The 25,656-nt window shown below is 36.7% G+C and overlaps 1 protein-coding gene and 1 pseudogene across 2 annotated transcripts; both read right to left on the reverse strand.

Moving 5' to 3' along the window:
* Positions 1–3,033: 3,033 nt before the first annotated feature.
* LOC143604621 (uncharacterized) lies at positions 3,034–9,011 on the reverse strand. Of its 2 annotated transcripts, none has more exons than XM_077081044.1 (14): positions 8,660–9,011; positions 8,212–8,288; positions 7,874–7,983; positions 7,740–7,790; positions 7,492–7,663; positions 6,718–7,035; positions 6,345–6,554; positions 5,486–5,968; positions 5,185–5,394; positions 4,694–4,882; positions 4,448–4,611; positions 4,126–4,278; positions 3,945–4,023; positions 3,034–3,658 (listed from the first exon to the last, which is right to left on the reverse strand). In XM_077081044.1, exons 1-14 carry the CDS (start codon positions 8,889–8,891, stop codon positions 3,203–3,205), a joined length of 2,904 nt encoding a protein of 967 aa, XP_076937159.1. In that variant the 5' UTR covers positions 8,892–9,011; the 3' UTR covers positions 3,034–3,202. The 2 variants fall into 2 exon arrangements, with proteins under 2 accessions (XP_076937159.1, XP_076937158.1); XM_077081043.1 differs by having other exon boundaries at positions 8,212–8,298; positions 8,427–9,011.
* Positions 9,012–24,519: 15,508 nt separating this feature from the next.
* LOC143604622 (receptor-like protein kinase THESEUS 1 pseudogene) lies at positions 24,520–25,133 on the reverse strand (annotated as a pseudogene).
* Between the last annotated feature and the right edge of the window lie 523 nt (positions 25,134–25,656).

Below are 25,656 nucleotides of genomic sequence, written 5' to 3' on the forward strand. Positions count from 1 at the left end.
TGATTAAAATAAGTTATGATGTCTTATAATTCATGTAAAAGTATCATTTATTTATAAGTAAAACATCTACATTTCATTAAATTTATATGATGTTACATATATATCATGTTTTTAAATATGTTGCACCGTGTGTAACACGAGTACTATCCTAAATCAATATTGGAATCCAATGATCTGTTTCTTTTAAGAGATTTGGATCACTTAAAGCTTGCTAATGTTAAAAAGAGATGACACATTTGAATTTGGAAAATGAAGTTAGTGATAAATGTTTTTCAAAATGGTAATATTTAATTCAAACATGGTTTGTAATAAATGATTTAAATCTCTGGCCTGAAGTCAACCGAAAAGGTAAGACATTAAAAATAATAATGGAATATGTAACAGTTTGTCTAAATATAATATTTCATGAAATCTAAATGTGTAGACTAAAAACGTTTTTTTAAACTTCTTCTTAGGATATGTATACGCCTTCGTCCAACCAGTTCACTCTGATTTCAATTTCTGAAGATGTTATTCCTGACCGTCTTTCATCGCTTGACGAAAAGGTTATCTCTTTACCTATCGTTGATGCAAAACTCAAGCGCAAGTTGGATGACACTTATGATGTTCATGATGACACTTGTATGTCTGCAAACAAGACGAAGGTTGACGAAGAACCAATTGTTGATGCTAATGTTGGTGAGGGAGATACCGTTGGAATGCAAAAGATATAAGATGGACGGATTTGGAATTTTCGTAATAAATGCAACGTTTTGCATGCATGTTTACTTTATTTTTTTGGTTTGAGATTGGACGTTTTTGTGTTTATTGTCCTTTATTTGACATTATCAATTTGGTTTTATTTGTCGTGTTTGAATTTCATATGGATAGCAATGAATTTTTTTTCCTAATGTTATGTGTTGTTTTATATTTGTATTCTCTATTCTCCTTGGTTTATAGTTCACACCAACTACTATGTTATTTCTTTATAATGTTAGTTTAAAAATAACATATTTTTTATAAAACTTTAAATTAGGGAATCTTCATCATCGTGATCTTACTAACATTACTACTTACATTGGTACTACCAACATGAAATTTGAATAATGATACAACCATTTTGGACATCTACATGTACAATATTCATCATGACATATCTTTTCAATATAACTTATGTTGTACTCTTTTCCTAAACTTAAATACCTAAACTTATTTTTTATTACACTTTCACTCTTCAACATACAATTGTAACTTTTTAAATTTAATGTATAATAAGTTAACATTAATTATAATGTTATTAGCATAAATAATCGACTTTATTTAGCTTCATACCATTAAATACTACATTACGCTTTATGGTGAAAGCCACTAATAATTATCTAACAACCACACATAATTTTACAAAATTTGATAAAAGCCATTAATAATATATAGTTTAATGTACAAAAATTTTAAAAGGAAATGATGTATTTCCTATAACTCTATGTGTTAGTTACCAAATAAGTTAAAATAAAATAAAAGTAAGTCAAAGAATATTTATTACAATAGTTATACGCAACACCAACGTTTATGTACGAGATACAACTATTTGTTTATTTATTTTTTTTCAAACTTATTAACATTAATGTAACTATAAGTTTATTAATCCTTTAATATTATTAATAAAGTTTTAACTTATCAATATTAAAACATCTTTACTTTACTAAAACTATTTTGATTGTAAAAATGTAACATTTAGATTTGTAAAACCAACAAAAACGCATGTTTTTCACCACTGACTTCCTGTTTTTTAAAGCCTAACATTATCAAACTACAAATTTACAAACGAGTTATAAATTTGAGATGTCTTTTTGAACCGTTTTTACTTTAAACGGTAAACAAGCATATAACAATACCGACACTTATAAATGTTTCATAAAAACAAACTACTTAATTTTAAAAACGTCATATCATAAAAAAAAAATCTCATCGTATACGAAAATATACAATCTATATTTGTAATTCATATTAAAGAATTTCTTACAAATTAAAGTCTAGAAAGTTAACATAATAATATTATAATATTACTATAATAAATTTATAACCATATTATCTAATATCAACTCCTCAATTTTCAAAATCCCTTTCATCTTCTTCGACAGCCGGTGTTTACACATGGTCAGCTATATGTGGCTTTATCACGAGTGAAGAGTAGAGCCGGTGTTAAAATGCTTATATTAGATAAGGAGGGTAATGTTACAAATAAAACTACAAATGCGGTTTATAAGGAACTATTTAGTTATTTATGAAATTTTAATTTTCAAGTTTTTTTTATCTATCAAATAATTGTAAAACGAAAGTTACTTTGTTGTTTATGAAAAGTATTATATATATAGTAATTGTAGAACCAGTGTTATTTTGGTTGTACTTATGTTGAATCAACTTTTTGTTTATAATACTTTATAATAACAACCATATATCATGTTATTGTCTCATCGAGTGTTGTTAAACGTTTTATATATTTCCACCCGTGTCGTACACGAGTCAGTAACCTAATTAATTAACAAAAATAAATATATAGGCCCAAATTCATTAAATTGAGCCCAAAAATTTAAACACAATTGATAAAAAGGAAACCAAATCCAAGCACACCCCTAGCAAGAATCAAGAATAGTTACAATTATATGTGCCCAAAAAACTTGAACCGAAAAAAATCAGAACCGGGTTTTTAACACCCCCACCAGTAGCTGACCCTACACATAGGTAACGGATAGAATATGCATTTCCGTATCAAAACCCATACCTGAAACTAGACCCGATTTACACTAGGCAATACCCGAAAATCGGAACCCATTCCATACTCAGAACCAGATATTGGTTTCGGGTTTTCCCAATACCCGAAACCGGGTATGCAAATACCTGATTTTAGAATTCCCGGCTCTATACCCATACCTGAACCTGACCCGGGTATGGCTAATACTCGTTCATACCCGAACCCGGTTCCATACCCGGAACGTGGTATTAGAAAAACATGATTTGTGCTCCTCTAGTTACAATTTCAACACATTGAGTATGCATTTAACTATCAAGGCAATGCATTAACAATTGAGCATCATCTACTGATGCAGTTTTACACAACAAAAACTTATCAATATAATAAAAAAACCGAAAAGACTACATATTTTCAAAAAGAATTGACCCAATAACGCTACTTCTTCTACCAAAAAAAGTGAATATATGTCATCTAAGAACCTTTCACTGCTTCTAAAACACTAGTTGAATTATCGACTGTCTCGTTATCAGGCAGTGGTTTCACATACTTCCCTATAACCTTTTGGTGCGTTCGGTTTTTGATCCGTTGAATCTTATCTTTACTTTTCTGTTTTCTTTTTTCCTTTTGTTGTCTCATTTGACTTCTTTCTTTTTCATACATTCCTCGCCAGAAAACCTCACCGGTCGAAGGCCATAAACACCGACGGTTAGGGTGGTCCGAGTCAGCTTCCTCAGCAAGATCTTCATCCATGGATTTTAAGGTTTTGTAGTTGAACCATTTGATCCACATTTTTCCTTTTCGGGCTTTGAAAGCGTGTTGTTCTTCAAGCGTTCCGGTTGTAGGGTTTATGTATATTATTCGTCTTGCACTGTGGTACGCCCATACGTTTATAAGTAGCTCCAGAACACGCGAGTAGCAATGTTTGTCCTAAAAAATATTTTAAAATCAAATGCTAAAATAAGTTGACTGATTGCACTAACGGGCCATAACAGGTTCGGGCCAAAATGGTAAAAGGTTGACATTTTTTTGTACAAAAAAGTTTAAAACTTTAGTTTAAAGATGTTTTTCAATTATAGTACATCAATTATAATCTGATTTTCTTGATAAGTTGATAAAACTATATAGTGAGTCTTATGCATCGATATACACTATCAACGACCATTAACCTGCTTGACCACTTTAATAAGTGCTCGTGTCGAAAGGTAAAGGTTACCTTGGATAAGCTTAGGTAGCAGAAACCAGTTTGATGATGTTCCTCGTAAATTTGTGCATCTAATGCATCCACAAACATCCTGCAAAATATTTACAACAAAAACAAATTATTATAAAAGGGAATCGTTTTACTTAAATATCGTTTTTTTTTAATAAAAGTTCATAAATAAGATCATTGTAACCTTGAAAACATGACGAATTCTAGGAAAGATTTGGTGGGCAACGCCCAGCTATGCATGACAGACCATGAACCACCATCCGCTGGCATTGGAGGGACATATGTCGAGTTGTCGTTCACTCCATACATTTTCTTGAAAGCTTCGGAGAACGCAAACCTAGTACAAGATCAAACAATTTGTCATTGTTGATGGCTATTTAGACACTTCACAAATATTCAAGCATTTAGCATCATGGGATATTATTTAAAAGACTAAACTCATATTCTTGAAAAGTTGTCAATATTAAAGTTTAGACTTTTCACAGATAAATGTTTTAGAGCCTTACTTGCAATTTCCCGCGTTTATAGAATCACAAAATGTCCAAAAATCTTGTTGCATCGGGTTTCTTGGATCTTTGTCCATTCGAACCCAAAAATATAGCGCATCACCATGCTTGTGTGCTTGAATGTCGTCTAATAACGCCACCTCAGCGGTCTTTGACAAAGAAGCCTGTGTTTATGTTCAAAACCTCTAATCTTTTAGATATAAAAGAATAAGAAATACATTGTTGTAATCAAAGAACTTAACATGCCTTCTTAGCTGTAGCTCTCCATGATGAAAACCCGATCCAAGAATTTTTGTGAATACGGTCAACACGGTTAGCAATCGCAAAAATGGCGCCAAAATCACCAAGGGCATCACGATAATAAGGTATGCTTAGAAGAGGAAGACGTGAAGGTGCATCAATGTCATCGGTTCTTGACCTTCGACCTTTAGTTGACTACAAGATCACCACAAAAACCAACTTTAATTTTTAAATATTTTTACTAAAAATTTCAAATTTACAACGTTTATTTAAAAATTTAGATTGCAACTGTAATAACATTCTTTTCTAATCATAGTGAATAATTTTTTTTAAAGTTTCGACAAAAGGGTGTAGCGGGCCATCCCAACCGACCCGAACCGTTTCGACACTTACAAAAAATCCCGTTTCAACCCTAACCCGTTATGCAACCTTGACATCTGTTATAGCATCTAAAAGAAGAAAAAAGTTCAAATTTTTACATTAATAAAATGACTCACCAACCCAATACCACGATAAAGCGAACCAGTGTGCAAAAAAGGACAAGCTCCTTGTCCGAAATAAGGTTCATAGATGCATAACAGTTGACCCGTTCTTTCAAGCTCTCCATCATCTCTCTCATGCAAATCATTCTTATTCCTATCAGCTTTTTTTGCACTTCTATACACTTCATCCCATGTTCCTCTCGGTTGCTCACTTCTGTCCCTTAACTGCAAAAACACACACCATGGAAAGTCAAACTTTGACTGAAACTATGTCTAAAGTCAAAAACTTTGACTTAAACTAACACTTCTTAATTACCTCAGCGTCTTCTCTTCTCTTTTTAGCCAATGCTGTCTGAACGCTTCTCTCTTCTTCCCAAATACTATACAAAAACGTATAATCGGCTGACACATCAGCTAAACCGTCTTTTAGAGTACGGTTCGACCGATTTTCAAGCTCGTCTAAGAACCGATGAATCCTCAAACTTCTATTTACATAGCTACCATCTGCAATATCCTCAAAATAACGCCATTGCCACTCGGTTTTGAAACCAGATGGAATTTCTGATACTGTTCTTGGAGATGCAACTTCTGAAGGTAGGTTAACAACATTTTCTATTAACGAAGCATACCCTTCAACGGATTCCAAAGCCATCATGTTTTTTGCACTATGTTTTCCAATTGATGCAACATTTCGAGCTAAAGATGACAGTTTTCCTTTTGACATCAATTGAAGCATAATTTGTGTTAAAGCCTTAATATCCCTCTTAGGAAAAAGAAAGCCATTGACCTTGTCTTCAACCTGAAATATGATATTTTGTTAGCACAACCAAAATACAAATAAAAAACAGAGTTAATTACAAACGGTTCGCGTAGTTTGAAAAAAGTAACAGGATTGGGGGCTAACATTAAAAACTAACACGTTTAGCATATGTGGTTTTCAACTTGTAACATGTTTGGGGTCTAACACAAACTTTTGTTGAAACTTATTTTAAATTTTCTAAAAATGACAATTTTACCCTTTTAGCTCAATACATAAACAGCTGTTATCTTTTTTTGTGTAACATATTTGGGGTCTAGTACTATTTGTATAATTAACTCTTTATTTTTAGTTTACTTTTGCAACCGTATTGCAAATGGATAAAAACTTAAAAAGTGTTAAAAGTTTAGAAGCATACATATTTCTTTATTACTGTTAAATCAGGAGCTATTATTGGCTTCTCAAAGCACATTGCTTTTATTAGAATATCAGGAAAAGATTGTTCTTCAAGAAACGACCCGTATATCACAAGATCTGCAATGCTAAGAATTTTGTGCACGTCATCGTCCTCATCAGCGGCTGCATGATTTACCGTGCCACTTGGGTAGTTAAGATTTGAAGCAATTTCCTATGAAAAAACATTAAACTCAAGTTAGTATGAACCAAAAGACAAACAATACAATACGGGCTGAAACGGGTAGGTCTTGTTGGGTTGACCCGTTTCAGATGTCCCATAAAGGTTGCAACTTTTCCATTTTTTTTGCAATAATATTAAGAATGTGATATTCTACCTCAATGGCAGCACTGTAATTACCACTCAGATCTTGACTCAAGAATATGATCCAGAGACGTTGACTTGAATTATCATCCGCGTTAAACTCGGCTAAAAGCGGTGATAAAGCCTGTAAAATGAGTGCATGCTCCACCCATAACCCTTTATACATAAATTGACTTCCTGTTATAGCAATAACTAAATCATGGGCCCCAAAATTCATATTCTCGCGAAGATTTTCTTCAGAAACAATCAACGAGTTATCCAATTTGCAGGCCTTAGATGGAAATCCAGGTATAACAAAGTAGTTTCCAGCATCAAATGCAGCATAATACATCTGAAAACAAAAAAATAATAAATAAATAAAAATGAGTTCTTGTAAAACACTTTAGTAATAATGATTACAAACAAATAGGCATGTAAACGAAACGAACATTCATTTATAATAATGACAGCAAAGTAGTTTTCCATGGTAGTTTACGTTTATTTAAGTCTGTTTGTTTACGCTCGTTAATATTTTCATTAAATCTTTTTAAGCCCATTACAACTTAGTCTAGTTTTTATAAGCTTTTATGCCCATTATAATTTATTCTAATTTTATGTTCAGTATTGTTTGTTCGTTTATACTGTTAGCGAATGAACGAACAAGAACAAGAATATCCCGTTCGTTTACCTGTTCATGTTCGATCGTTTGTTCAGTTAAAGTTAAATGAACGGACACGAACAAGTTCCGTTCGTGTTCGCTCAGCATGTTTACAGGCATACAAATGAAGAATGTGCCACATAAATGTACCGGTAGGACATGGTTGGGGAAAACAACAACTGTAGCTCGATGAAACACGGTTTTCCAATCATCAATGAGCTGATTTTGGTCATTCAAAACATACTTTTGATAGCAGGTGGCAAGTGTTTTTTCATGGATGGTCCATATAAGCGATAATGATTTAAACGGTTCCTGTAAAAGGCTACAATAACTAAATTTATTAAGTTTATGTAATTATTTGCTTATGAAATGAATATGATAAAACACGACAAACTTACCCTGAAATCGCGTCTTTTGCTTCAAGAGAATTGACAAGTATGGCATCATAGCTGCAAAGATCAAATAGCCATTATAATTAACATCTTAAATTAAATAACATCACATATTATCTATTTAATATCTCAAAACATACTTTAGCCAGTCGATTATAATCTTTGTATCATTGTTAGGTTCCACAATATTAACCGGAACTCCAATATTTTTCCACACGTCATGCACAGGCCCGTCTTCAAGCGAGTAAACCTTCACAAGATTAGCATGTAAATAGTAATAACCAAATAATAAAATCATTAATATTTAAAAACTTTATCAATAATACAATTTACCAAATCTTAAGTAATCTAAAGCAAGAATCTTTTCTCTTCACATAAATGAACTAAAAAAATATTATCATTTTTATGCCATTAAAACATCCTAATTGAAAACTAAAAACAATTAAAGCAGTCAATATTTCATAAAGACTCAAATTACCTCAACTTCATAGCCAATTGCTCTTAAAGCAGTTGCAACAGTAACCATTAATACTTGCTGTGGATCAACTAACAGATCTGCAAAAACCTTTATAAAAAAGGAATTAATAAAAATCAAAACTTGAATAAATCCTAACATACCCAAATTCAAATACCATCAAGAACTTGATTATTACTCAAAAAATATACAAATTTATCAAAATTAATAATACTCACAAAAGCAAGCTGAGGCTTTCTGTGCCCAAATCTCACTACTTTTCTTGACCCTCCAAAAGAATTATTATTATTATTATTATTAATAATAATATCTTTATGTTCATGTTCTCTTTGGAATTTAAGCAAAAGCTTAGTGGGCTCAAACTTAACACCTTCACCAAAATCAAACCCTTGAAGCAAATTCTTGAAACCAATATTAAAGTCATCATCTTTTTGGTTCAAGAAATTTGTACCAGCTTTGTCCACAGTTGATAATGGCAAGAACATTTGGAACACAAACACAAAGAAGATGAACACAGCCACTGCACAAATCCATTGCAAGTAATCAAGCTTCTTTAACACCATGAATCTTGCAAATCTTGATCTGGGTCTTTGAGAAAATGAGTTGGTTCTTGCATTGGTTGATGAAGATTTGAGTAAAGGCTCTCTTTTTATTGGCAAGAATCCATTTTCAAGAGAACCCATGGTAACCCCAATTAATTGAATTCCAACATATTATGTAAAGTTGTAAACCAATCCAAATTATTATTAATAAAAATAAACAAAGTGGGTTGCTTTTTGCTTTTCTTGAAGGTGTTTGGCTCAAAATGGATTAAAGAAAATAAAAAAAAATTAATTTTTTTTTTGTTGTAATCAAGATTTCTTGAAAAAGTAAAAAGATAAAAAAAAGTTGTTTTTTTTTTTTGCTTTGTTCTTGAAATCTTGAAATATTTTGGCCAAGAAATTGAGATTAAATCACTTAGAAAAGTGAAGTGATTAGTGATAATATGAAGTGGGAATGGAATTGGGAGAAACAATGTTTGTTTTTTTTTAAATAAATAATATTATTATAGAATGGAAGACATTTAAAGAAATCAAGAGATGGTTGTGAGTTGTTTCTTGTCAGTGATAAAGAAGAAAACAGCTCAGAAGCTTCTAGGGAGAGAAGCAGATTTTTTTTTATTATTATTCTTTTTTAATCTTTTTCTCCGTGCGCAGCTGCCGTATTTCACGTCAAATTTTGGTTGTGGGTTTACATTTAATTTTAGTAGGAATAGGAATCATAATAGCTTGAGTTTGGGTCGGGTTTAGATATTTTCAAATCCATACTTAACTATCTGTTTTAACCCGTTGGGTTTTTATCAGCTAATTACCCCTATTGGGTTTTGGGTTTTTTCATCGAGTTTTCTATTGGATTTTGTCAAATACCAGATATGTACACCCGGCTGAAAACCCATCGGATTTTGACAAAATATAACTAATCGATTAAAAATAATGATTACTATAAAAAAATGTCTCAAATAATTGTCATAAATAATATCGACAAATTATATATTTATAATACACTATATATAAATATATGTGTATGTGTATAATATAAAAATAGTTATGTCAAGTAAATCAGATAAATTGGTCAATATTGTCAGGTAATCGGGTAATTTCAAAACTAATCCTAAACCAACTCCAGTTATATCATATATCAGGTTCAAGTTTAACTGTAATCCCTAAATTTTAGGTTATTGTTTCGGTCAAAAATTGGCAAAACAACTTTTGATCAAATTAGTGCGTGAGATGGAGTGCTTGTTAATAGTAAGAGTGAACACAAGGATATGATTACGAGGGAAAAAACCCTTGATTATGATAATCTTCGTTTCGGTCAAGAGTTTACAACGTAATCTTTAATCGAATCTCTTCGGTTAAAGATTATGAACTTAACTTTTGGTCGAATTAACGCTTGATTATTATGATCTCCGGCACAAAAAACCCTCGGACGGTGAAAAATATCACCGTCGACTATTATTAATAACAAAAATGGTGGTTACAAGTGGTGGAGCTGATAAGTGATCGAATGCTAAGTGTTACATAGTATGCTAGTAACTAGGTAAGTGAATGTGTGTGTTCTAGTGATATTATCAGCTCGTTTATATAAGATAAGATTACAACTGCTATCCCGAAATAACCGGAAACCCTAGACCATTTCCTTCATAATCTGTTGCTTGCCCACGTTCCATTTGACGAAGTCCAAGCATTAGCCGTTGTAAATCCACGTTTGTTTTAACATATTTAACACGTGATTTTATCTGCAAAACAAATAAAAATAATATAGGACAATTGAATAAGTCAGAGTACCTTCCTTAGAATATTAGCATCGACGGGATAGCTAAAACCATTGAATCGCAGCTCATCCTGAGGATAGAAAATCTACACCCAACAATTGCCCCCAATTTTTACTGCGTGACAGCTGTAAAAATTTTGAATTTTAAAATCAATATTATCTCTGTGGTTTGAAGTGACGTGTGCGGGAATCGAGGAGACTCCACAACCGTTCCCTTAGGTTATAATTAAACCATTCCCAATTTTCCAAATCATAATACTCTTCCACCAGTTCATTATCAGGTTAGTTCTTATCTTTTGTCTTCTTAATTTCTTGAAAATTTTATCCCGATCCAATCGATAATGAGGAAGAGAACTCCTTGCGCGCCCAATCCTTTCTCGTTTGCAACCTCAGACGACTTCGTCGATCAGGCTCTTATTCTGGCTAACGATGAAGACCAGTGCCTCTTTAAGGATCTTGACATTAAATTCTTGAAAGATTCAGGCTTGCTGCCTGCCGAAGCCGTCATTAGACCTTACGACCCTAAAACCAAAGCCGACTTTTCTTCCAAAACCTGGGTGTGTTTCTTTTATTATCCCTTTTCGATCGGCCTTTCATATCCATTCTCCCCACTCATCCAGGAGTTCTTTGACGTAACCGGATTCTCGTACTCACAAGTCATGCCAATGGTGTGGAGGGTTTTGGCCACAGTAGATCGTCTGAACAATACCCATGGGTTGTCCATAGGTGTGCCCGAGATAGCCGCAACTTATAACCTCCCAACTCATGGATCCTTTCGTTATTGTCTTCAATCTAAATCTAACCGTCTTTACATAGTTCCCAAGGTGTCCATCAGCGACCCTGATTGGAAGAAAAAATTCTTTTTTGTCCGTCGTGACTCTATTCCTGACGGAATGAATTTGCCTATCAAATGGGTTCACAAGGGTAGGGAATCTTTAGGATAGAATTTCTTTTTGCAAATATTTTGTGTTAATATGATTTCTTTGTTGGCAGTTGTGTTTGAAGATTTGGTAAAGTATAGGAAGGATACAAATAGAAGGCTCAAGGCTTTGTTTAAGATTTCGCCAGAGGATAGGGAGTTCTGGCTAGAAGAAGAAACGGGAGAGACAAGTGTAACTGCTGCAAAATCTGTCGAGAGTATGTCTTCTGGTAAGTTTTTTGGGTTTTTTATGAAATCCTTATGATTTTACTCTCTTGGGAATAACTTGATAAATTGTCGGATAGGGATGCCGAAGCCAAAGTCGTCTTTCAGCTTAGTCGATCTGGACGACCTCATTGAGGATAGGACTGTGGTAAAGCAAGAACACTCCAAGACCGCTTCTCCATTAGTGAGAGTTCCAACGACCCGTCAGAAAAGTGCAGCACAGAAGAAGAGGAAAGCCACTACTTCAGCTGAGACCGAGCCCTTTGCCGATATGAGCACTACTGACGCTGTGGAGAAGCTGCAAGCCCTTGCCAACTTCCTTAGGACAGTAAGTATCTTTGCTTATCCTGAGAATAGTAAACTGCAGAAAACTTATGTTAATTTGGGAATAACAGAAAACTGAAGGTTACCGTCAGAGATCCCAGGATGCTGAGTTGGCCCAAAAAGATGTTGAGGCTAAGGTTGTCGATCTTCTGCATGCTGCTGACATCAAGGATAAGCTGCTCAAAAAGAAGGATAAGGAGATTTCATATCTCAGAGCCTCATTTGAGTTGGAGAAGACTGAGTTTCTTGAAGAAGCCAAAAAGTGTGCAGCCACCAGTATCCTGGAGTCAATGCTCAAGATGTCAGAGGAAGTTCAAGCGAAAGGCTACACGATGGACTGCTGGAACTCAGTGGCTTGGAGGAAGAAGCTGAAGATGCTGAGGGGCGAGAAGGTCGAGGAAGATGATGTGGCGGGCACTTCTGAGGTGGTCAAGGAAGCTGGTGTTAGCGAGCAGGCGAAGGAAAACAAGGCCGGCGAGGCGACAGAGTCGGAGAAGAAGGAGGGCGACCAGGTTGAAGGTTACAAGGTTTAGGCCTGGTTTTCAAGTGTTTTTTGGACAATTTTTATTATGGTTATGTAAGGATAATGTAGTATGCTTAGGATTTTGGTTTGGGTAGAGGGATCCTGGTTCAGGACAAAGCCCAAACCTCTTATTTCCTGCTTTAAGACAATATGATGGTTCAGGTGGATGGGCTCTTTTTTGAGTGAAACCTGAATCATCATTTTCCTGCACTTTTAATATTAGTAGAATAACCTTTTATGACTTACGTTGGTGTTTTATCTTTGCTCATGTTATCGAATTTTCACAATAAAGTTGATTTCACTTAAAAATCTAAGTGAGATAAGAAACAAAATTTGAGTTTAAGTTAATGAACCAACATAAAGTCATAAAATTCATTATATAAAAGGAAATAAAGAACATTGCAAAATAGGAAGTCATACCAGAATTATTTAGTAATCAACTTTGATAAGGTGTAGACCAATTCATCCTTGTTAACAAGATTACCTCTCAGGTTGTTCTTCTAATCATAAGGATATCCTGCAATATTATCCTGAGAATAATTTCATAAATTCTGGCGACAAGGCCTAAACTGGCGACAAGGCCCTTGAGAAGAGGTGAAACCCCCTAAACCTTACGATTAAACCGGCAACATGGCCCTTGAGAAGAGGTGAAAACCCCTTATACCTTGGGAAATGGTACGTCTACCATAAACTTTAGATTCAAACCAATAGCTGAGGATAACGATGTAACAAGTCACTATATTTCATGTGCTGGCCCCGTCTCTCAAACTATGGTCGAATAAATGTGCGCTACATGCGATCGTAAGAAGAGGTGAAACCCCTTAAACCTTAGAAAGTATTTCATAATACCTTTAACTGGTGACAAAGGCCAACTGGCGACAAGGCCCTTAAGAAGAAGTGAAAACCCCTTAAACCTTAGAAATAAACTGGCGACAAGGCCTATATATATACTGGCGACATGGCCTAATTTAACTCCATTCCATGTGGGGATACCACATATCTTTAAGCTACAAAACAATCAACTCTAAGTGAGGGGTGGGTGTTAGCCTTGCTAACACCCCTCCGATGCTTAAGTCAGTACCAGGATAGAAGAATAATAATGTTGAAAAATAAAAAGATAAATTAGAATACGTACCTTAGTTGTTTAACATTACAGTTAAATTATCCTCGGGATAGAAATCTTACATAAAATATTTTTTGAGGTGGATAGTGTTCCAAGCCCTTGGTAGTAAGTCACCATCCAAAGTGGACAATTTGTATGCCCCCTTTCCTGCTTCTGAGTCTATCAAGTAAGGACCTTCCCACTTTTGTGCAAGCTTTCCATCTGTAGGATTTGTTGTATTCTGGAAGGCTTTTCGGAGATCCAAATCCCCTTCTTGAAATCTACGAACCCTGATATTTTTGTTGTAGGACTTTGCTATCTTCTGTTGATAAGAGACCATTCTGATCTTTGCTAAATCCCTGAGTTCTTCTACCGCATCTAAATCTTCAAGTAGACTTCGAGTGTTATCTTCGGAATTTTGATGACTGACTCTAGCTGTAGGGATAACCATCTCTGTCGGGATTACTACTTCAGCCCCAAACACTAATGAGAAAGGAGTCTGACCAGTAGAATTCTTTGAAGTGGTCTTGTTTGCCTAAAGGACGAAGGGTAGTTCTTCGGCCCACTTTCCTTTCTTAGACCCCAACTTTTTCTTCAGGTTATTGATAATGATTTTGTTGCTTGACTCGGCATGTCCGTTAGCCTGGGGATGGACAGGTGTTGAAGTGATCATTTTGATTCCCCAACTGGCACAGAAGTTGGTGGTTCTCTTGCCGATGAACTGTGAGCCATTGTCACATACTATCTCTGCCGGGATTCCAAATCTTGTCAGAATATTGAGCTTGATGAATGAGATAACTTCTTTCTCCCTGACTTGAACAAAAGACTCAGCCTCAATCCACTTCGAGAAATAGTCTGTCATTGCCAGCATAAAGACTTTTCCTCCCGAAGCTCTTGGTGGCTTTCCCACTATATCCATACCCCACTTCATGAAAGGCCAAGGGGATATAATAGGATACAATGGTTCAGCCGGCTGGTGCAGAATGTTGTTGTGTCTTTGGCATGCATCACACTTCTGAGAATAATTCATAGCATCCCTCTTCATCGTTGGCCAAAAGTATCCTGTTCTCAGGATTTTGGAAAATAGTGCTCTGCCCCCAGTATGATTCCCACAGTCTCCTTCATGGATATCCTAAAGAACTTCTTGAGCTTCTGCCTTCTCCAAGCACCTAAGATATAGTCCTGCAAGAGATTTTCTGTATATTATATCATTCATTATAGTATATGGTATTACCTTTGTGCGAAAAGCTCTTGGGTTTTTATCCTTGGAATAACGCCATCCTGAATATACTTCCTGATGGGAATAATCCAAGAATTTTCATTATCCTCAGGATCCTTGGTTCTCATATCTTCATCATTTTCTGATATTTCATTGACACCTTGCTCTTCTATTGCTGAGCTCAGGATGTGTATGATAGGAATCTTGACACCCTCTGGTATTCTGAAGAATGAAGCTAAGTATGCTAGGGCATCTACTTCAACATTCTCTTCTCTAGGTACTTGTGAAATATCAAACATTTCGAAACATTTTGCTAGTTTTTTGACTAGCTCTAAATATTTCATTAGTTTTTCTCCTCTAATAGTATATGAACCATTAAAATGATTAGTTAATAATAATGAATCAACATGTACTTGAATAAACCTGATTTTCATGTCGATTGCTAATTGTAATCCTGCTATCAAAGCTTCATATTCTGCCTCATTGTTTGTGGCTTGGAATCCGCAGGATATGGATTGAGGTATAATGTCCCCATGTAGCGATTTCAGCAGGATCACGAGACCTGTCCCTCTAACATTTGAAGCACCATCAATGTATAGAGTCCACTTATCTTTGGTTTCTTCAAGTTGTTGGACTTCCAAGTCTGCTTCTTCTTTAAATTCACTGGTGAAATCAGCCACAAAGTCTGCCAATGCCTGGGATTTAATGGCAGTCCTGTGTTCATATGTTATATCATATGCACTCAGTTTTACAGCCCATTTTGCCATCCTACCTGACATTTCTGGTTTTCTCAAAACAGACTTAATAGGGTAATTAGTTTTAACAAGAATAAGGTGAGTTTCAAAATAATGTCTAAGCTTAGTGGATGCCATAATAAGTGCTAAAATTAATTTCTCAAGATAAGAATATCTGGTTTCAGCATCCAATAAACTCTTACTTACATAATAGATGGGATGTTGTTGACCTTCGAGATCCTTAGCTAAAACTGCACTCACAGCATTATTTGATACAGCTAGATATAGAGATAGAGGTTCACCTTCTTCGGGTTTTACCAGCAGAGGAGCAGAGGAAAGATGAGATTTTAAGGACATTAAAGCTTCCTCATGCTTACTGGTCCAATCGAACCTTTTGTTTTTCCTCAGGATATCATAAAATCCTTTGCATGTTTCTGAGGATTTGGATATGAATCTGTTGAGTGCCGCTATCCTGCCAGTCAGCCTTTGAACATCTTTGACTGATGCTGGGGATTTCAGATTTAGGATGACTTGTATCTGCTCTGGACTTGCTTCCATCCCCCTTTTGGTGACCATGTATCCCAAGAATTTGTCAGCCTTCACTCCGAAATGACACTTCGCAGGGTTCAGCTTCATTTTATATTTGTCGAGGATATCAAATACAGTCTTGAGATCCTGGAGGTGATCCTCAGCTTTCTTGGACTTCACCACTATATCATCGATATAGACTTCCATCGTGTCCCCCAGTTGCTCTTTGAACATCATGTTGACTAACCTCTGATAGGTTGCACCTGCATTTCTAAGTCCAAAGGGCATAGCAATATAACAATAAATACATGTGGGAGTCATGAAGGCCGTGTCTTCTTGATCTGAGGGCTCCATTTGGATTTGCTGAAATCCTGAGGATGCGTCTATAAACGTCAGCATCTCGTGGCCGGTTGTAGCATCTACCATTGAATCGATGTGTGGCAGAGGGAATGGATCTTTAGGACAGGCTTTATTCAAGTGTGTAAAATCCACACAAACTCTCCATTTTCCATTCTTTTTCTGCACCACTACTACATTTGCTAACCATCGGGGATATTGAACTTCCCTGATCATATTTGCCTTCAAAAGTCTTTCAACTTCTTCTTGAATAATTATGTTTCTCTCAGGTGCAAACTTTCTTCTCTGTCATATCTTCATGTTTCCATGCGAATGTCGACAGTCTTGACTTGAGAAAATCGAGCAATTTTGACTCAATATCCTCAGGAATGCTGGTTCCCATCAGCACTTTGACTTCAGGATCCTCGGGATAAGGGAGTACTTCTTTGATTTCTTGTTCCCTGGCCTCCATTATGCCTCGTGCTGATTTCTGTAATTGCTATGCCTGCTGGGGTTTGGCAGTACACTTCATAGAGGATGTGTAGCAATTTTTTGCATCTTGTTGATCGCTGATGATTTTGATGACTCCCCACGGACTTGGGAGTTTCACACATTGGTGATAGGTGGAGGCGACTGCTTTCATGTCGTGTATCCAGGGCCTGCCTAATATAATATTGCAACAAGACAAACAGTCAATAACACAATTTTTTTGTATTTTATTTACCCCTTCGACGTATACTGGAAGCTTTATTTCCCCAATAATGTTCTTAGTCTCTCCGCTGAATCCAACCAATACTGAGGAACTGGGAACAATTTCATCCTCAGGAGTATTCATCTTTCTCAGCACATCTAATTGAATAATGTTGACAGAGCTTCCACCATCTACAAGGATCCTGCGCACATAATGGTTAGCTACATATAATGTTATTACCAAACTATCATGGTGGGGATCCTGGATGCTGACTCTATCACTTTCATGGAAGGTCATGGTCTTTGTTTGAGTGAGAACGGATGTCTTTGTTGGTCTGTCAGCCACTTCTAACTTCCTCTTATCAGCATTTCTTTTTGCAGCAGAATAAGAGGTTCCACAGATGTCGGATCCTCCGGATATGAACATAATTGTTTTTGCATCCGTTGGTGGAGGAGTTGGCTTTTCAAGAATATTCTCAGGATTCTGCTCTCTTCCCTTTTTCCTGCCAAGTAGCTCTTTCAAGTGGCCTTTGCTGAGAAGATAGCTAATTTCTCTTTTGAGAGCAATGCAATAATCAGTCAAGTGCCTAAAGTCTTCATGGAAGGCACACCACTTTGATTTGTCTTTGTAGACTCCTTGTATTTCCACCTTCTTTGGCCACCTGGCTTTTTCACCTAAATCCTGCATGACACACATTAATCCACCAATATCAAAAGAAAAACAATATTCAGAAACTTTAGGATATTCTTCATTATCCTCATCATCAACTGCATTGATCCTGGGGTTATCAGGCTTGTAATAAGGTTTTGACCGATATGATTTTCTTGGGGATTCGGCCTTCCTGTTCGTCTGGTCATACTTCGGGATACCGATCTTATAGTTTTTCTTGTCATCTTCCAGCATGATAAACCTCAGAACTCTGCTTCTTGCTTCATCTAATGACCTACATGGAGTCATAACAAGATCTTCATAGAAAGATGAGCCTTTTTCTAATCCCAGCTTAAGAGCTTCCACTGTCGAAGCCGGGTTTAAATTTGGAATTTCTAGTGACTCCTTGCTAAACCTGGTAATAAAATCTCTCAAGGATTCCCCAGGATTCTAGGTAACCCTGTAAAGATCACCTGTCATTTTCTTAAATGTTATACTGCAAGAAAACTGGTTATTGAACAAGTTAATTAAATGAGAAAAAGAAGTGATAGTATTAAGAGGAATGCTCAGTAGCCATTTCATGGCTGACCCGGTCAAGGTAGACCCAAATCCCTTGCAAAGACATGCTTCCTTGATTTCCATAGGTATTGGGTTGATCACCATACGCTCTCTATATTGTGCCACGTGTTCCTCGGGATCCGTCGAACCGTCGTACAGTTGCATATTTGGGGTTTGAAACCGTTTTGGGATCTGTAAGTCACCAATTGATGGCACAAATCGGGATATTCTGTGACTATCAGTGGGAACTTCAACTATAGGACGGGAAACACCAGGAACATTTGATATTATGTCCTTAAGCTTCTGTAATTCTCGGGCTAAACTTGAACTTATGCCTGCATCTTGCAAAAATCCTTGATTAGCATTAAAAGGAATTGTATTGAAAGTGTTACCCTGATTGATATTCTGAGGAATGGTTTGGGTGTTGTAGGTTGTATTCCCAAACATAGTGTTTCCTGGAGTGACAAATGGAGTGGCCGAAGTATTAGCCTGCATCGGGATGAAGTCTCCCTGGTGCATCTTAGAGGACCCTGCAAACTGCTGAGTCTGAGCAAATGGTTGTTGAGGATTGAAGGACCCTGATGGAGGCACTGCTGAGAATCCTGCTTGTTGCGGGAATCCTGAGGATACCACCTGCTGATAAGGACCTGAGGATCCTCTCCGTTGCGACAATCCTGAGGATAACGCCTGCTGATAAGGACCTGAGGATCCTCCCTGCTGCGACAATCCTGAGGATCCTGCGTGTTGAAACGGCCCAGCAAAGGATGCATGCAAGTATCATTGGGATCTAGATGAGTACAATCCCGCAGATCCTAAGTGCTGGAAGAGCGATGATCCAGGGTTGTACGTCGTGGTTGACTCTGGGCGCACCAATCCTGAGGATCCCGGAGGAGTGAAATCCAGAGATCTCGGGATTAATGGCGTGAACTCTTCCGCCGGCTTCTTGGCTTTCCTGACATCTTCGAGTTCTTTTACCAGCATTTGGTTGGTCTTGTTCTGGCGATCCGTCTGTTCCTGTAACCGCTTATAAATAGACAAAAGTTCATTATTAGATACCATAACGGGATCCTGGGGAGACGGTCTCGATCCCGAAAATACTGGAGTAGCAGTTTTCTTCTGAATGCTGTCAGGTTTCTTCGGAATAACAACAGCAGAAGGAGGAGGAGGCATGGAAGGTTTCCCGGAGGAATCTGAGGCTGCGGTAGAAGAGGAAACAATCTTCGGTTGGGAATACATGTTGTGGTTATTGAGAGTAGGGTTTAGTTTGAGAGTTGATAATGATTAAAGCACCGTTTGTCCCACGGATGACGCCAAATTGTTTCGGTCAAAAATTGGCAAAGTAACTTTTGATTAAATTAGTGTGTGAGGTGGAGTGCTTGTTAATAGTAAGAGTGAACACAAGGATATGATTACGAGGGAAAAACCCTTGATTATGATAATCTTCGTTTTGGTCAAGAGTTTACAACGTAATCTTTAATCAAATCTCTTCGGTTAAAGATTATGAACTTAACTTTTGGTCGAATTAACGCTTGATTATTATGATCTCCGGCACAAAAAACCCCCGGACGGTGAAACTATCACCGTCGACTATTATTAATAACAAAAATGGTGGTTACAAGTGGTGGAGCTGATAAGTGATCGAATGCTAAGTGTTATAGAGTATGCTAGTAACTAGGTAAGTGAATGTGTGTGTTCTAGTGATATTATCAGCTCATTTATATAAGATAAGATTACAACTGCTATCCCGAAATAACCGGAAACCCTAGACCATTTCCTTCATAATCCGTTGCTTGCCCACGTTCCATTTGACGAAGTCCAAGCATCAGCCGTTGTAAATCCACGTTTGTTTTAACATATTTAACACGTGATCTTATCTGCAAAACAAATAAAAATGATATAGGACAATTGAATAAGTCAGAGTACCTTCCTTAGAATATTAGCATCGACGGGATAGCTCAAAACCCTTGAATCGCAGCTCATCCTAAGGATAGAAAATCTACACCCAATAGTTATTATTTTCTTTCTAAACATGTTACGTGTAACCTTTAGTGTAGACTAGTGTTTTGGATTTAGACATTTTAGATCTAGAAAGAGAAAATAGGGGATTTTGTTCACCAAAGTGTTCAACTTAAGATATACATTTAACCATGTGCAATGTTACATTGTTACGTTGCTCCTTCTGTTTCGTGCCACAAGGTACAAGTCCACAATTATATTCCAAAGAAATCAAATAAATATCACTTTTGATCATATATATTTGTATTCATATGTATAAGGGTGTGAATATTTTAAACTACATGAGATTCATGTAACTTTTTTTTTTCTTTTTTGGTTAGCATGTGTGAGTTTGGGTTAGTTTTAGGTCAACCACCATTACCCATTGGTTTTTTATAAAGTTTGAGGTACTTTATTATAAAAAAATAACTTGCTTGGCTGATTTACAGTTAAAACGGTTGCGGTAGTAACTTTTTTTTTTCTTTTTTGGTTAGCATGTGTGAGTTTGGGTTAGTTTTAGGTCAACCACCATTACCCATTGGTTTTTTATAAAGTTTGAGGTACTTTATTATAAAAAAATAACTTGCTTGGCTGATTTACAGTTAAAACGGTTGCGGTAGTCCTTCGTGCTCTGTATAGGTCCCTATCTTTGTTGTTTGTAGTTGTTTTTTGTTTAATGAAGTTTACTTTTAAGTAAAGAACAGTGTGTGTTATGACAAACTTAAACTAAATGTTTATTGTATATCATAGTTTACAAATATACAGTTAAAATAATATCATATTATATAACTTTTAATAATATATTAACGATGGATCTGTAAACTGTAAAGTGATCAATCAAAGTTTGAAGAAAGATGGTCAATTGGCATGTTAAATGGCGAGTTTAATAATCCAAGGATTTTAGGGTGGACATGGTAATGTTGTGGTATTAATGTCACTTATCACATGCTCATTTGGGGCAGGTCTATTTATTAATATATTTTCTAATCTTTTAATTTTGCACGCAATCATATTAACTAGACTCTTAGCTAGGTTTGTTTGTTTGCTTTATGACGTGGTCTTTTTCAAGAAGTGGATTTGGTGAACTTAATTCATTCCATGTTTTTTTAACGAACAACTAAATAACGCCGGATACTCCGTACGCGGCCTCCAATGGCTAAAGGTAGCCCGAGCCGGCCACTAGTCCGGACGGACGGAGCCCCTAGCGGTCGACCTATTAAGGATTCACCGGATAAAACCCGACCCACCCCCACACCCGCCAAATGGCACGACAGCAAGGAGCCGGTAAAACCGGGTGAGATCAGGACTCGAACCCTGGCAAGCCAGGGTCACCCCTCATATCTCCCATATAAATTGGTGATAGTGAGGTTTGAACCCCCTACCTCTCACTTTTAAAGTGAGTGCGCTACCATTGAGCCACATCTAATTTATTCATTCCATGTTTCATCTATGATTTATATATCTTTTCTTTATTTTTATTATATTTCTTATTTGTTACGTGCTTATTGTTATTTGTGTGTTGATACTTGATATATCCTAAGTTCCCTTGCTTTTCTATACACGTATAAAAAAAAGAGTTTTTTCAACATACTAATAACATAAAAAGTCATCAAAATCCATCTTGGGTCAAAGACTATAGGATCAAGTTTCTTTTTAAAGAATGATATGTCATATTTTGTACAATGTTTTTATAGATGCTCGACTTCGTATACAAACACCGTCTCCTTCTATCTAGACCAAATTAAAACTCCAAAATTTGGCGTTATCCCCTAAAGTACAGCCCCCCCCCCCCCCCCCCTTATGTATGTGTGTATATATTTGATAGTTTGGGGAGTTTTTGATCCATACCGTGCAATTTAGAAAGTTTAAAAAAAAATCTAATATGACGCCTAGGGCATTTGGGGTGTTTGAAAAGTTTGGGGATTATACCCTCCATCCTTATTAGGGTTTTTATTGCTTCTAAATTATTTCAAGTTCAAAGTTGAATTATAATATATGTATGCATTGGTTGTTTTGGTAGATTTTAGTATAGTTAGGTTGATTTGGTCGACCCAATTTTTTATCCAAAATCATTCAAGTTTCAAAAGATATCTAGCGTAAAATATAACCAACCGGTTCTAATTAATAATTTCAAGTTTTATTATATTATTTAGTAAGTAAAATACATCAAAAAATGCTTCATTATATTTAGTTTTCTTTTACATATATTTTTAAATTAGTAACATGGAGTTCACCTTTTTAAAATGATAGTAGTAGATGTAAATCCTTACAAGCATAGTATTAGATGGAAATAAATTTTATTGTTAAAAAAACGCTTTCTTTTACATATCTTCTTGGAGAAACATACATAAATCAAAATGGACACGTTTGGTTATTAATAAGGTGAAATCGGCATCTGCCTCACACCTTTCAACGCCATCGTTTTGTAGGGCCAATTATTAAGTTTTTCTCGTTAGTCGTTTTCTTAATAAAAGAGTCGATCGTGTGTTGATCAAATCTTGTGTTCGTGTTCTTGATTCACCTACCAAAAGTTTAACAAGTGGTATCAGAGCCTAGGGCTCGTATCGGGAAGCGTTTTGAAGATCGGGGCAGCCTCCACCGGCGAGTGTGTCCGTCGGTGGAGGGCACGCGTGAAAAATTGGCTTATGTCGCGACTCGAAACCGCAAGACTAACAACAACAATAGACGAAGACGGTGAGGTGTTTCGGGTCAATCGTTGCTGTGCGGGAGTACCGTTTGGGACGACAAGGTGACAATATGTTCGTAGCTGTTAGAGAAGAAATATGATGGTGGTAAATCTTGATTGGCTCATGTGAAGAGGTTGGCCATGGGTTAACAAGCCGTAATATGGAGTGTTCAAATAAATTGAGTCCAACCCATTCTTTTACTTCCTGTTTATACAACAAAGGTAATCGACGTTTGATTTTTTTTTGGAACGGAACCCATCATGGTAAGTTTTTTATCGAACAAAGGTGTGTCTAGGTTCCGATCGCCGTAAGTTTCCGATAGAAGTATTCGTGAGTCGAATTAATAACCGGAAAAGAACCGCTTGGTTGAGCAAACATACTGTTCTTGTTTGGTTTTAATTGATCCATAGTAAGAATCCGATCAAACGTCTCTAGTTTTAATAGAAAGTGTCGCTAATTAGTTTAGCAAACATGCGCAAGAATTTTACCAAGATCAGTTCTTGGCAACCGGCAGTTTGTAGCGTTTGACCACTGGGAATGAGGGAATTACAAGGTGGTTCGGTACGCCAGTATAACAGAGTGTAATAGGGTTGTGTGTCAACTTTGTTTAGGTGTTCATCGAGTTGAAGGTTTCAGTGATGAAGTGCCGTCACCGTGTGTCGGGATGGTTGAAACTTTGTGTGTCCAGTCGCGATGATGTGTCATCACCGTGTGTCGGGATGATAAAATCTCTATGTGTCGGTGTAGTTTAGTGGGCTGAATCGATGACCCAACAGTCTGAGTGGTAGCGTTTCCGGGCTGTCTAAACGAGACAACAACATCAGATGTTCGAGGTCCGGTTTCGGGACCAAATTGTAACGTGCATGGCAGAAACGGTTCATGTTTTTAACAACAGCGAGGGATGAGTTACGGAGCTAGAACCGGTGGCAAAATTGGTCACATAGTTATGGTTTTGGGACTGTCAAAATAGAAGACAGCGGGCTCGATGGTTTCGGTTTGTACGAACAGTGGGTTCGTAGGAGACCACCGAAGATGATCAAGGCATGTGATAAGGCCGTTCGGAGGTGAGTTGAATATGTCCTAGATCTTGTGTAGATTAAGAAGTAACGAACCAAGACGCAACTTCATGTGAAGGCGTGTGGCGAGACCAGAAATCAAGTCTAAAGAGATACAGGTGTTGCGGGACCATAAAAGACCTTGGAATTACCAAGTATGAACCTAGAAGGAGTGTTGGAATTCAACACTTGAGTCGAAGCCGGAAGACGTGACCTGTTGAGTTGAGTCGCAGGTTGTTTCGAGTCAAGGTGCTTCGCGTGTGTCACGATTAGAAGAATTTTGGTGTTGAGAGGGAGTGTTAAACGTGTTCAACACCAAACCATATTGAAGGCTCCTAAAATCTTGGAGAGTAATTAATATAATAATTAGTTTATTATTATAGGATAACTTAGTCTTATTTTATTTAATCCTATTTGTTTTAGATTCAAATTGTGTATTTGAGTTAGTATAGGATTAGTCATGTATGGGCTCTATATAAGCCATACATTGTATCACAATTATTAAGTTTTTCTCGTTAGTCGTTTTCTTAATAAAAGAGTCGATCGTGTGTTGATCAAATCTTGTGTTCGTGTTCTTGATTCACCTGCCAAAAGTTTAACACAGTTATCATCCAAGAGGATGTTTGAACTCTTGATATCACGATGGATAACTCCGTATCCAGATCCAGTCTCATTATTAAGGTACCTTAACCCACGGGCAGCGCCCAAGCAAATCTGAAGACGACGAATCCAGGAAAAGTCTTTCCTATGCAAAAACTTGTCAAGACTCTGATTTGCTTCATATTTGTAGACCAAGATCTTCTCGCCGGCTTCTCCACAAAATCCAATAAGAGAGGCAAGGTTTTCGTGCTTATATTTTGAAAGCAGTGAAATCTCCATTCCGTATTCATGGACTCCTTGTCCGTACTGCCTATTCAACCGCTTTATGGCTAGCTTGCCATGTTGTTCTGATTGGCCTCGGTACACTAAGCCGTATCCGCCCTTTCCAATGATGTTTGCTTCAGCAAATTCGTTAGTTGCCGACGATATCTCTTTGAGAGGAATCTTCAGTTTACCAGAGACAGACATATTGATTTTTGGAAAAAGGGAAAGTGTTATGCACTAATGTTGATTCTGAATAGATATGCCATTTTCCTATAGTGAATATAATAATATATTAACACCAATGATAACATTAGTATTGTAGTTATACGAAGAAACACGGATCTACTCCCCACTAATGGGTCTTAGATCCGATGCGTCCACAGGGTAAAATACGGATAACTGCCAATACGATATGAACACAACTCCTAAAGTCCAGTGACGTGAACCCTGCAAAACAGAACACCGTGAGCTCGTTACGGGAAGGATGAGGTGGGGGGTCTTCCCGTAACCACCCTCCGGCGTGAGAATAAGTACAGTTCTGATGAGAAGATAAAGTACTTAAGTAAATTGAGAGAGTACAGTGATTGTGAATGAATACCTCATGGTGATTGAGAGGGTATTTATAGCCGAAGAGTATGGGAAGATGATTGGGCCAGCTGTCCCTTTGAAAGATGCTCTTCTAACCGCCTGGACACGTGTCCTCATATTACTGGTCTAGCTCATACGT

This window comes from Bidens hawaiensis, unplaced genomic scaffold (genome assembly GCF_021521415.1).
Source record: "Bidens hawaiensis isolate Kalapana, Puna unplaced genomic scaffold, B.hawaiensis_p1.1 tig00066007_1, whole genome shotgun sequence".
Lineage (NCBI taxonomy): Eukaryota > Viridiplantae > Streptophyta > Magnoliopsida > Asterales > Asteraceae > Bidens > Bidens hawaiensis.

Bases quoted from the DNA above. Each gene is read 5' to 3' on its own strand.
- LOC143604621 (XM_077081043.1), bottom strand. From the start codon at position 8,891: ATGGGTTCTCTTGAAAATGGATTCTTGCCAATAAAAAGAGAGCCTTTA. The intron at 8,299-8,426 runs GTGAGTATTATT...TTTTTTATAAAG, and splicing joins GAAAGCCTCAGCTTGCTTTT to GTTTTTGCAGATCTGTTAGT. The intron at 7,984-8,211 runs GTAATTTGAGTC...AATCTTGTGAAG, and splicing joins CAATTGGCTATGAAGTTGAG to GTTTACTCGCTTGAAGACGG.